The sequence below is a fragment of the Zygosaccharomyces rouxii genome, assembly GCF_000026365.1.
Source record: "Zygosaccharomyces rouxii strain CBS732 chromosome G complete sequence".
In the NCBI taxonomy this organism is placed as follows: Eukaryota; Fungi; Ascomycota; class Saccharomycetes; order Saccharomycetales; family Saccharomycetaceae; genus Zygosaccharomyces; species Zygosaccharomyces rouxii.
Window position 1 is genome coordinate 786,725 of NC_012996.1, and position 12,275 is coordinate 798,999.

The 12,275-nt window shown below is 38.2% G+C and overlaps 7 protein-coding genes across 7 annotated transcripts; 4 read left to right on the plus strand and 3 right to left on the minus strand.

The window, feature by feature from the left end:
* Window positions 1–494: 494 nt before the first annotated feature.
* STT3 (dolichyl-diphosphooligosaccharide--protein glycosyltransferase subunit STT3) lies at window positions 495–2,699 on the plus strand (the record flags this gene model as incomplete). Its single annotated transcript, XM_002498376.1, has 1 exon — window positions 495–2,699. One exon carries the CDS (start codon window positions 495–497, stop codon window positions 2,697–2,699), a length of 2,205 nt encoding a protein of 734 aa, XP_002498421.1.
* A 50-nt stretch (window positions 2,700–2,749) lies between these two features.
* LAA2 (Laa2p) lies at window positions 2,750–3,697 on the minus strand (the record flags this gene model as incomplete). Its single annotated transcript, XM_002498377.1, has 1 exon — window positions 2,750–3,697. One exon carries the CDS (start codon window positions 3,695–3,697, stop codon window positions 2,750–2,752), a length of 948 nt encoding a protein of 315 aa, XP_002498422.1.
* Window positions 3,698–5,358: 1,661 nt separating this feature from the next.
* Window positions 5,359–7,596, plus strand: ALK1 (protein kinase ALK1; the record flags this gene model as incomplete). Its single annotated transcript, XM_002498378.1, has 1 exon — window positions 5,359–7,596. One exon carries the CDS (start codon window positions 5,359–5,361, stop codon window positions 7,594–7,596), a length of 2,238 nt encoding a protein of 745 aa, XP_002498423.1.
* A 31-nt stretch (window positions 7,597–7,627) lies between these two features.
* On the minus strand, window positions 7,628–8,341 carry GET1 (GET complex subunit GET1; the record flags this gene model as incomplete). The annotated part of the gene is made up of 1 exon (XM_002498379.1): window positions 7,628–8,341. One exon carries the CDS (start codon window positions 8,339–8,341, stop codon window positions 7,628–7,630), a length of 714 nt encoding a protein of 237 aa, XP_002498424.1.
* Window positions 8,342–8,607: 266 nt separating this feature from the next.
* On the plus strand, window positions 8,608–9,426 carry CKB1 (casein kinase 2 regulatory subunit CKB1; the record flags this gene model as incomplete). The annotated part of the gene is made up of 1 exon (XM_002498380.1): window positions 8,608–9,426. One exon carries the CDS (start codon window positions 8,608–8,610, stop codon window positions 9,424–9,426), a length of 819 nt encoding a protein of 272 aa, XP_002498425.1.
* A 187-nt stretch (window positions 9,427–9,613) lies between these two features.
* On the minus strand, window positions 9,614–10,195 carry JAC1 (J-type chaperone JAC1; the record flags this gene model as incomplete). Its single annotated transcript, XM_002498381.1, has 1 exon — window positions 9,614–10,195. The coding sequence occupies one exon, from the start codon at window positions 10,193–10,195 to the stop codon at window positions 9,614–9,616; it is 582 nt and encodes a 193-aa protein (XP_002498426.1).
* Window positions 10,196–10,370: 175 nt separating this feature from the next.
* On the plus strand, window positions 10,371–11,858 carry ATE1 (arginyltransferase; the record flags this gene model as incomplete). The annotated part of the gene is made up of 1 exon (XM_002498382.1): window positions 10,371–11,858. One exon carries the CDS (start codon window positions 10,371–10,373, stop codon window positions 11,856–11,858), a length of 1,488 nt encoding a protein of 495 aa, XP_002498427.1.
* Between the last annotated feature and the right edge of the window lie 417 nt (window positions 11,859–12,275).

Below are 12,275 nucleotides of genomic sequence, written 5' to 3' on the forward strand. Positions count from 1 at the left end.
AGCGCGGTGCTATTAGAACTGTTAGTATAGCGGATACGCGTAATTTAGTCCGGTACACCAAGATTTTCTTGGTTATTCTCGAGGACTCCGAAACATGACGAAAATGGTTATTCGTTGCCCTACCCTTTTCAGACGTAACACGTCTTTTAGGAAGGCACAAAATAAAGGAATAATACCAAAATAATTAATTACGTCACATGCAATTCTCTTATCTCCGTAGGAGATGATTTACACCGTGTGACGTGATTAGAGATGTGTCATGTGAATATCATGTGATATCGGCTTCTGCAGGTTACCCGTACAAGTTTCCTTTTTAGGAGGTTTTTTTCCTCCGTTTCTTCGACAGGCTGTCGAATATCAAAGCCATGAAACAGGCCGAAGGGCTACCACTACACGAAACATATAGTTGTTATATTGATGGGCTACTAAGGAGAGTTCACCAATTGTCTTTTCTAATCACCTTTATTGAATCAATTGCTTGTCTTGATTTCACGATGGTGACGACAGGCAAAAGTACAATTGCCGAGAGTGCCAAGACTCCAGTGCTTACGGGGAAAAGTTCACTCGTTAGATGGGTTCAAACAGTACTCACATTTACTATCTTTTTGGCTATATTTGGTGCAGCTGTATCTTCAAGATTGTTCTCCGTTATTAGATTTGAATCAATTATTCACGAATTCGATCCATGGTTTAACTTTAGAGCTACCAAATATTTGGTTACACATTCCTTTTTGGAATTTTTGAATTGGTTCGACGATAGAACATGGTATCCACTAGGTAGAGTCACTGGTGGTACCCTTTATCCAGGATTGATGACAACAAGTGGTGCTGTATGGCATTTATTGAAGCGTATTGGTTTACCAGTTGATATTAGAAACGTTTGCGTTATGTTTGCACCTGCTTTCTCGGGGATTACTGCATTGGCTACTTATCATTTTACTAAAGAGATCAAGGATAGTGGTGCAGGTCTGTTGGCGGCCGCCTTTATGGCGATTGTGCCAGGTTACATTTCTAGATCAGTTGCAGGTTCTTACGATAACGAAGCTATTGCAATTACCCTTTTAATGGTTACTTTCATGTTCTGGATTAAAGCTCAAAAGACAGGTTCTATTTTGCACGCAACTTTAACCGCATTATTCTATTTCTACATGGTTTCAGCATGGGGTGGTTACGTGTTTATTACCAATTTGATCCCTCTACACATTTTTATTCTCATCTTGATGGGTCGTTACAATGCCAAACTATATTCAGCCTACACCACTTGGTATGCAATTGGTACTTTGGCATCTATGCAAATTCCATTTGTTGGGTTTTTACCAATTAGATCTAATGACCACATGGCCGCACTTGGTGTTTTCGGTCTTTTGCAACTAGTGGCATTTGGTCATTTCGTCAAGACTAAAGTTTCATCCGATAAATTCAGAGTTGTTATGATAGTTTCCCTTGCATTGATCCTTGTTGTCGGTGTTGCAGCTCTATTCGCTTTGACTTATTTCGGTTTCATTGCTCCATGGACTGGTAGATTTTACTCTCTTTGGGATACTAACTATGCCAAGATCCACATCCCTATCATTGCATCTGTCTCCGAACATCAACCTGTTGCATGGCCTGCTTTCTTCTTCGATACTCATTTCCTCATCTGGTTATTCCCAGCGGGTGTTTTCCTATTATTCTTAGACTTGAAGGATGAACACGTTTTTGTCATTGTCTACTCAGTTCTATGTTCGTACTTTGCTGGTGTTATGATCAGATTAATGTTGACTTTGACACCGGTGATATGTGTTGCAGCTGCGGTGGCACTATCTAAGATATTTGACGTGTATTTGGATTTCTCTCACACTATGAAAAACAAAAAGGTTAACGTCAGTAATCTAGTGTCACGTCTATTGGTTTCATCAACTTTTATCTTTTATTTGGTGCTATTTGTTTTCCACTGTACTTGGGTTAATAAGATGGCTTATTCTTCACCATCAGTTGTTTTGCCATCGACTACCTACGACGGTCGTACCGTTTTAATTGATGATTTCCGTGAAGCCTACTACTGGTTAAGATTAAACACCGAAGAAGATGCAAAGATTGCTTCATGGTGGGATTATGGTTACCAAATTGGTGGTATGGCCGATAGAACTACACTAGTTGACAATAACACCTGGAACAATACACATATTGCACTTGTTGGTAAGGCAATGGCATCCCCAGAGGAAAAATCCTATGAAATTTTAAAACAATTAGACGCTGATTACGTGCTAGTCATCTTTGGTGGTCTATTAGGTTTCAGTGGTGATGATGTCAATAAATTCTTATGGATGGTAAGGATTAGTGAAGGTATATGGCCAGACGAAATTAATGAACGAAATTATTTCAGTGCCACAGGTGAATACCGTGTGGATTCTTCAGCATCACAAACTATGAAAGAATGTCTGATGTACAAAATGTCTTATCAAGGATACCCCGAATTGTTTGGTGGTCAAGGTATTGATAAAGTGCGTGGTCAAACTATTCTACCAAGTGATGTCCTTCCATTAGATTATTTCGAAGAAGTTTTCACATCTGAAAATTGGTTAGTTAGGTTATACCAATTGAAGAAAGAAGATTCTGAAGGTAGATCCCTCAAGGATGCAGGTGATTACGAAAGAAGTACTACTAAATCAAACAAAAAGAAGAATTTCAAGAAACCCGACTTAGATTTAAGAGTCTAAGATTTATAAAATAATAACTATAAACTCGTATATATAGAAGAAAGTGTCCTTTAGTGTCCAACCCAACTGAATCTATTTTTTCTCTTATTTTTATTTTTATGTTTATTGTAAAATGCCACTTCATCTCTATAAAGTCTTTGCGTATGGCCAGTTAGATTCGTAACCACATTTTCAAAAGTCGTCTTATCCTTAACCAAATCGATTTGTTCAGCTCGTGACTCTTGTAATTTGATCAATAAGAGATCAATTGATTGGCATAATTTATCGTGATACCCCTGTAAATTTTCTACTTCATCCGGCGATATGGCTAAAAGTCCAGGAATCTCTTTTTCCTCTTGCTTTTCAACTTCCTCTTGCAAGAAAATCGGTGCTAATGGTGGTGAATAATTGATTCCTAATTGATCTCTTAGTGCTGTCTGCGAACGACTTTTATTGTCATCAAGCATATTAAGCAACGCAATGAAAAGACTATCATTCAACGGCTCGCGTCCAAGTTCCTGTTTATTTGGTATTGTTCTTTCAGGTATTCTTAAAATGTGCCAAAGGTTAGATTTGATATGTGATTTATCCCAAATGAAGGGTCTTAAAACCGTTCGTAGCAGTACTAGCTGTTCGTAAATGATCCTTGGTCTTTCATCTTGTATCAATGTATCCAATTCAACATTGGGTAGTGGTTCTTTCGGTATACTGTCATCGAGTGGTAGTATTTGATCGAGATATTTCTCCACATTATTTGAGTCGTCATCGAGTTCTTGTGACACTTCTTCCGCTATATGTTCCTCTTCTTGTTCAATAGATGCATCTGAAAAACTACCAAAATCATCGCTATCGCTCTCTTGTTCTTGCTGAGTATCTCCCTTGTGTTCATCTGCTATTTCATCAGAATTGGCTACCTGCCTTGATTCCACGTCATTCACCTTGATTTCTTTGTCTCTTGTATCTTGGGTAACAGGATCTGCATGAGGTTCATTAGAGGGGTTTGAATGACTCATATCCATGCTTGACGAAGTTCAATGAGGCTCCTGAGATCTGTATATTTTTATTCTTTCCCTAGTATATAGTCTTTCATATCAGAAGCCTTAGGCTAGACCAGCTAAAATGCTGTCCGGGGTAGCCGAGGAAAAGAACAGTGTCCGGGAACCGACGACAGAAAATGTTAAAAGATAATACCAATTTTTGAAAAATTATAGCATAATAATTTAGCGGTTTTCATTTCATGTTAGGACATCTTACAATATTAAAAAACCTCTAGAAATTTATACCACTTTTCTTCAAAATTAATTCCGACTGTAGGACAAGATATACCAGCCGGACAGGAGCAAGACGAGATCCCAGGACCCATCCGCATGTAGCTTTATAAGATATTTATTTCAATTACCAGTTAAGCTATTATCGTTAATAAACTACTAACTTACGGTCAGATGCTAAGATCGCAACTGGACTACCTGCCATGTTTTGGCTACTTGATCGTTAACATGGCACCGTTTCATAGGGAAGTATAATTACCTTCGATAGTCAGATAGAGAAACAGATGTTCTTCATGTATCTGTCGCTTTACGTGGGTTGTTGTGTGAAAACTTCGATTATTAGATTACGTTTGAGCATCATCAAGAAACATTGCGGATGCTTAGGTGAAATATCTTGTAAAGGAATCAATTCTGTCTTCAGTATTTTTTTGAGAGCACCGTACATTGTAGTAATACTCTTACACTTTGCTACATGCAAGATGTGAGGACTTCTTGTGGATATTGTAGTCCTCTAGTCGATGCATTCTTGTCGTGCACCTTTCATCAGTATTCTTGGTAAGAGACCGACAAAAAAAATTGATTATTTTGCTTCCCACGAGAATTGAACCAGGGACATGTAGGTTTTCATCATACTAAAGAAATAGTTTTAAAACTACTGAGAACCATGTAAAAATCTCAGCTGTGATTAAATCGTTATCTCTGATATAGCAGAATAGCACCTCTAGCCGCTTTGGTCCTAGATATCTTATCTGTCCGAGCCTCCATGGAAGTCCGGACAAATCGCGAAATACTTCATCAGAACTTGAAGACACCAACACCAACTTCCAAATTACAAATAACAACAACAACAACAACAACAAATAAACAAACAAAATGGAAGGTCAGGAGAACCGAGATCTCATGGATGCACCACAATTTGCGCATTCAAGCTCTAAAGAGTCAGGTGCTTCACTTAAAAGGTTATCCAATGGGTTAAAAAGAAAACAAAAACAAAGCATTTTCGAGATGCGATTAGCAAAATACACCTAGTCCGGTATTATTGTCAATGGGAAGCTATTGATTCTTATGCCCTATTAGCCAGAATGTGAAAAAACGGAAAAGAGGAGTGCGGACCCTCAGATTCCCTTGTAGGAATCTTTCCCCATTGAATTTTTGAATCGGGCTGCATATTTTACCATGAATAATGGAATAATAAAAATATACTGATCTCTCGGTTGTTGTTTTCCTTGCGCTCAATCTAAAAAGGTTTTTCAGCACTAGTACTGATCATCATTAACATTGCACTAACATTTGAGTCCATCAGCATAACTTAACTTAATCTTGTTCTTTCACTTGTTCATCTGAAGTCTCTGAGCTCTCGAGAATTTGTTGTCTTTTGTCGCAACACTAAGAATAACAAGAAAGAAAGGATCATGGCAATGGACCTGGATTCATCATTTGGTGAGTTCGCGGATGACAGAAGATTCATTGCACTTGTGGTTTCTGATAATGAAGATGATTACGATTCTTCGACAGATGAAGCTGCCTCAGATGATGAATCCCTAGAGGCAACACCAAAGGCTAATATTACACCATTAGGAGTTCGCAATAGTAGTAATCTCAACATCCTCAACCAAGATACTAGCCATAGCAATAACAATAACAATAACTATGGTGCTAATAACAACAAGACCCCAGTGCCGAATTCTCCAAGGGTTAGCGGATCCGTTAGATCACCAGCTACAACGAAATCGAATAAGGATGAGAAAAAAAGATGGTCTTTCATCTCTAATCATTCATCAACATCATCTAACAACGCGAAGAAAAGATGGTCAACACTGTCATCATTCACAGATTCAAAGGATAAAGATGCGAAAAGGGACGAAAAGGAAAAGGATAAGTTTGTTAGAAGAGTCCCCACTCAAGGATCAGGATCTGTTTCGTCACACAAGAGAATTTCAATAGATCAACATTTCGAACATAGTCCGACTTCCAAAAGGTCATCAACAGGTTCTTCGTTGAAACAACTATTCGGGCTGATCGCATTAAATGATGAAAACAAGGAAAATCACTACCCTCAAAAGAAGCAAGAAAGCGCTAAAGTTCCTTCCACGGCATCTACCAGAGGACAACCGCTCAAGGAAAGACGTAATACTAATGTGGAGACTCCATCAAGTCAAAGGAACTCTGCTTTCTTAGGAAAGACCGAAATGCCAAGAAGACAATCCAGATTACACACTCATTCGCCGTCAATTAGCTCGTTATCATCGCTCACATCGAGTTCTAAATGGAAATTTTGGCAGAGAAGTGGTAATAGCATTCGTGATAGAACGATATCCAGACCTCTTTCTACACATTCTTTAGTGGGACCTCCCACCGATCCAACTACTAAAACCAAAAGTTCATTCTCAGAATTGCACAAGGCAATCTATGCCAATAACAATAGTACTTTTGAAGACAACAGTTCATCGATTTCTAACAGCTTGTCCAAAAGGTTGTCTTCATCAAACCTTTCCCTAGGTAATTTAAAGCATCGTTCCTCACAGTCAAGTTTAAAGCATAAATCTTCACAATCCTCATTACAGAGGTTTAAGACAAGAAGGAAATCTAATAACATGGCGGAAGAGGGTTCCATCTCTTCTTCAGGTTCTCACTCTCATCATCCCAAGATCTCATTACCGGTAGTTGATCAAATGTCAAGAGATAAAATTAAAACTAAGCTAAGAAATTCATCTTCATTGTTATCATTGCATTCATCTTTGCCCATTATGATGAAAGATTACGATGAGGTCGTCTTACAGCAAATATTAGAATATTGTGACGTTAGCAAAGAGTTGCCATACGATGATGACTACATACCGGTTTTAAAAAATGCAACGGAACTATCAACTCATGTTTGGAGAGCACAGAGTGAAGGTACAAACGTGATTTACAAAAAACTACCGCTGGAAACTTTGGAAGATGTTACTTATTCGAAATCTATGTGTTTGCACGAATTGAAAATGTTACGCCTTTCTAAAGGTACCACTGGTCTGCCCTATCTGCTAAGATCTTTTGTGATTAGAGAAAGACCAATTTTTGATGAAGAGACTGCTTCTACTACAGAAGGTAAGTTGTATTTGCTTATCATTCTCCGTGATAATGGTACACCGTTGTCACAAATCAAGTTGAATACTTGGCCGCAAGCTTTAAAAATATTCTGGCAAGTAGTCACCACACTTTACGTGGCAGAGACTAAGTTTGAATTCGAGCACAGAAGCTTGAGTTTGGACCACATATTAGTGGACGACCATCTTAACGTTACGCTTTGCGACTTGAAAGGTGCAAGAGCTTATTGGGCATCGCGTAAAGAAACTTTATTCACTAGATTAGATCATCCATTATTTTTCCAAGGCGGTGGCGATTACCAATTCGACGTTTACAATTTAATGAGAGCGATTTTATCTGAAACATCATGGGATAATTACGAGCCAAGAACCAATTTATTGTGGCTACATTTCCTATTGTACAAATTATTTCATGCTTACGGTGATAAACTTGTATTGCAAGGAAGGGAAAGATTGGCCGCGCTGGCGCAACTGCTTGACCCTAGTTCCAACGCAAGACGTAGCATCTTCAAGAGAAACGAAAGAGAAGTCAGATCGTGTGGTGATCTCCTGAGGTTTAAATGAATTGTACGTATTTGTAATTAATTTTTTTTATTTAGTCTAATTCAACTTTGTCATCGGTGATTTCAAGTTTCTCTGGTCTCTTGGTTTCTGCTTTGGTTGCAGATTTGGACTTCTGTGGTGGTGGACTCACTGGTTTTTCCAAGATCACTTGTTTGACCAAAAATTCAAGTGTATTTATGGTCGCTTGCAATGCCCAAATCCAGATTCCCAAAGAAACACCATGGGGTGCGTAATCTTGAATGTTCAGAGATCCATTTCTCAAATATTGTAATGGTCCCAATGCTAGATACAGCCAACCACGAGCCCAAACTCCTGTCACTAATTTGGGGAAAAGATCCTGCTTGGGAAAATGGTAAACCACATGGCTTCTTTGCCATATCTTGAGGATCCAGAACGGTATAGTCAGGCCAATTAATTTAACTCTGCCAAAAACTTTCTTGGAAGAAGTGTTGGTCTCCTGCAATTTATCACGAATAGTGCCCAGTTTTTTATCCAATTCGCCCAATTTGCGGTTATTCTTTGTCCAACGAGCATAGTTATCCTGTGCAGAAATTGAGTGGTTCTCTTCTTGCAACCTTAGACGCTCTGACAGAAGTTCATGATATTGACTATTCAATTTACGAGCTTCAGGTGTCAACGTTAACTTTGTGAACCATTTGTCTTGGTATGAGGATGTATACTCCAAAACTTTTCCCAAAAGTATGAAGAAGATACAACAGTATACGATCCAACCTCCAGAATCCATGTTAAAGCAATTCTTAGTCTTCAATGGGATTCTAAGATAGTCTGTTTTTTATCTTAATCCGTTGTATACTGTTTCAATTTCAAATTCAAGCACTTTTTCCTCTTCCTTTTTTCTTCACCATCCTTTTCGATAAAAGAGGCAAGCAATACTACCAAACACTTGAAAGAAGTGGAATTAAAAATCAAATCGATTAGATTCGAAATCCCAGTGATCTTCTAATTGAAAAGAACGAGTAAATATTTATCCCATTGGAAGGAACCCCCTCAATGCCACAGGATTTCATTGAAGATCTTTCACATCCAGGATCATCTGAAGATGATAGTGGAACTTACGACGAGTGGATTCCTACCTTTTGCTCAAGATTTGGGCATGAATACTTTTGTCAAGTACCTACTGATTTTATCGAAGATGATTTTAATATGACTTCTTTATCACAAGAGGTTCCACACTATAGAAAGGCATTAGATTTGATATTGGATTTAGAAGCCATGAGTGACGAAGAGGATGAAGATGAAGATGCTGATATGGGCACACAAAATGGTAATGAAAGCGGTGGTGGTAAACCACAACTGGTAAACCGTTCTTTAGCGGAACACGCTGCAGAACAACTGTACGGACTAATCCATGCTCGTTACATTTTAACAAAACCAGGATTACAAGCAATGGCAGAAAAATTTGATCATAAGGAATTTGGCACATGTCCCCGTTACTACTGCGGTGGTATGCAGCTATTACCATGTGGATTAAATGATACTATTGGTAAGAATACAGTGCGGCTATACTGCCCCAGTTGTCAAGATTTATACTTACCCCAATCATCTCGCCACCTCTGCATGGAAGGTGCATATTGGGGAACAAGTTTCCCAGGTGTTTTTTTGAAGCACTTTGAAGAATTAGAAGAATACGTGGAACGTAAGAATAAAGAGATCTTTGAATTGAAAGTTTTCGGATTTAGAATTAATGATGCTGCTATAAGTGGACCAAGAATGAAATGGCTAAGGCAGTACCCCTCGACACCTGATGAATGGGAAGAATTTTCCAAATGTGAGTTTGAAATTCCAGAATTGCCAGAAACTAATGCATAACGTAACGACTATGGTTCTTTTGATTTCAATTATAAAAAAAAAAATTCTTTTACAAGACGCACATATAAAAACTGAAGGTGGTTTGATGGAAAATGTATATATAGCTTTTATTTTCTTCTTTCTTTTGTCCTCATCACATCATGACTATTTCATTACAGTTATTGTTCTTATTGTAACATTCATCATTTCAATGATTGATAGTAACTGGTTTCCCTGGTTGCCATTCCTTAATTGCCTTGGCCAAATTAACCCAGTATTTTAATTCCACTGTTAATCTCGCGGCCCTACCATAATCCATAGTCTCGTAGCACTCTTGTAACTGTGATTCAATTCCTTTAATACGATCCCTATTTTCCAAATCAATATTCCGAACATCTTCCTCACTTAGAACTTCCTCCAACTGCTCATGAGTGTCTAGAACTTGCATCAATATGCTAGGATCACTTTGCATTATACTTTGGGAGAGTCTTTCTTCAGTTAAGTCCATATTGTTTAAAACTTTGAGCATGTACTGCGATCTTGGCAACGGCTCTTTCAGAGTGTGGTAGGCCTTATTGAGCAGAGATGAATAATTACCGCCACTACTTGAGACTTCCTGTGAGAGATTCCCACCTAACATGTCAGGATGGTGTTGTGCCTGTAGGTTTCGATACTCCTTACGTAGCTGTCTCTCGTTAAAATTCCAAACTGGAGCCTTCTTGGGGAAGGTTTGGGGAAAGAGTTCATAAAATGTGCTTAGGAAACGCCTTTGCCTTACTAGATTTAGCATATTTGATCCTTTTTGTCTCGATTTTTCCTATTACCCTTGGAAGTTAGTTGGGTTAGTAGTTCGTACCGTTAAGTTAATAAGTTCATGCTAAAAGCATCTTCAACACTTGCTACAGGTAAAAGGTCTGTTCGAGAGAATTGGTTGGAACCAAGAGACTTTGAAGGTTAATTTAACCATGACAGAACGTTTGATAATCTCAGAACCATATTACTTTAGTGATTCTATTTCTCATTGTGGATACTGTAAGGGACAGAAACCTGACAAGAATGATAATTTTGCTGTTAAATCGTGGTATGACAAACATTCAGAGGCCAAAGATGGGTTAGATGCTCAAAATTGTACACTAGGTGTTCAAGCGGAACTCGTATCAGTGGAAATGTACGATAGACTTTGCAATATGGGATTTAGAAGGTCTGGTAAGTTCTTATATAAACCAGACCTTTTGAGAAATTGCTGCCGTATGTACACCATTAGAACCACTACTGATCAAGTAAGGGTCTCTAAAGATATGAAAACTTGTGTCAAGAGGTTTAAAAAGGCAGTTTCACCAGAGTATAATCAAGAGAATAAGAAAGATCATAAGGGACCCTTCAACTTTACGCAAGAGATAATTGACACTGAAAGTAAATCCGACAATTTTTACACCAAATTTGAACCTGCAGTATACTCTGATGAAAAATATAGGCTTTTTGCAAAGTACCAAGAGAGTGTGCACAATGATTTTGACCATAATGCTAAATCATTCAAAAGGTTTCTATGCGATGCACCATTCTCACCAGAAGTCATTCGAGGCACCAAGCAAGAATGGGATCAATTGAATGATTGGAAAAATCCTGAACGTTCCCATTTTGAAAGAGTAGGACCTGCCCATGAATGTTATTATTATAATGGAAATCTCATAGCTATAGCGGTAATTGACATTCTGCCGAGTGGTATATCTTCAGTTTATTTCATATGGGATCCAGAATATGGGAAACTGTCATTGGGCAAGTTGAGTGCCTTGAGAGAACTTGCCATTAGTAGTAAGATCAACCGTAAGCATTATTACATGGGGTACTATATTCAAGATTGTCCAAAAATGAATTATAAGGGCAAATATGGCGGTGAGCTTATGGATCTGTGCAACTATAGATATACACCGTTAACAAGAGTTGAAAAAGAAATCGATCATAGCAAATTCTTTGTTTTATCTGATGACCCAAATTTGACTAATGAACCACATCTAAACGAAAGATTTAGTGGAACTGCTGACGTTTGGCAAACCCCAGGGTCGCTGCACAATGTAGTGGAGAACATTTATGGTGTCAATGGTGGGGCATTTAAGGTAGCTGATGATGCAGCAGAACAGCTATCGAGAAGGGAAATCCCATACAGTAGAGAATTAACGCACGATATCTGTAACGATGGTAACGGTAAAAATGACATCTACCGTATCCCCAACGTAGTTCCAGGGCTCTTGCCGCTAGAAGAAATTTTACAAATGGTCCTACAAAAGAAGATAAACTTAGTAAACAACAGCATGGTACTTTTTGATACCTCTGTGGGTCATATCCGACTAGTCGTAGATTTCGATAGCGAATCACCAAAGATTAAAAAGGCCGTCTGCGACCTTGTAAGGCTATTTGGTTTACAGAACACCATGGATTCATTAGTAATTGTATAGAAGATAAAAAATCAAATCTTAACCGTTTTCTTCATTCCATTCGTATAGTTAATTGATTATTTAGCTCATCGACCTTCGGACAATGACGATATTGACGAACTTGTACATTTAGTTGAAGACTTACACTTCACAAGACCAGAAACTGCAGTTACAACTGGTTTATAAAGGTCCGTAAAAAGAAACCATGGACATTGGCCAGGTGGTCAGAGTATGTTCTCTTATATTTTTCTTTAAGTGATGACTGAAGTCAATAAGTTATTAACAAAAATTCTAATTAAACACAGCTCATCGAAGAGTTATATTCTCCACAACCATCTCAAAACGTTGGTTCAATCCAGCATGAATTACAAGTCATTCAGAAATCTGATCATGGAATTCTTTTAGCGAATGAGCTGCTGGGTAATATTGCGTATTCTC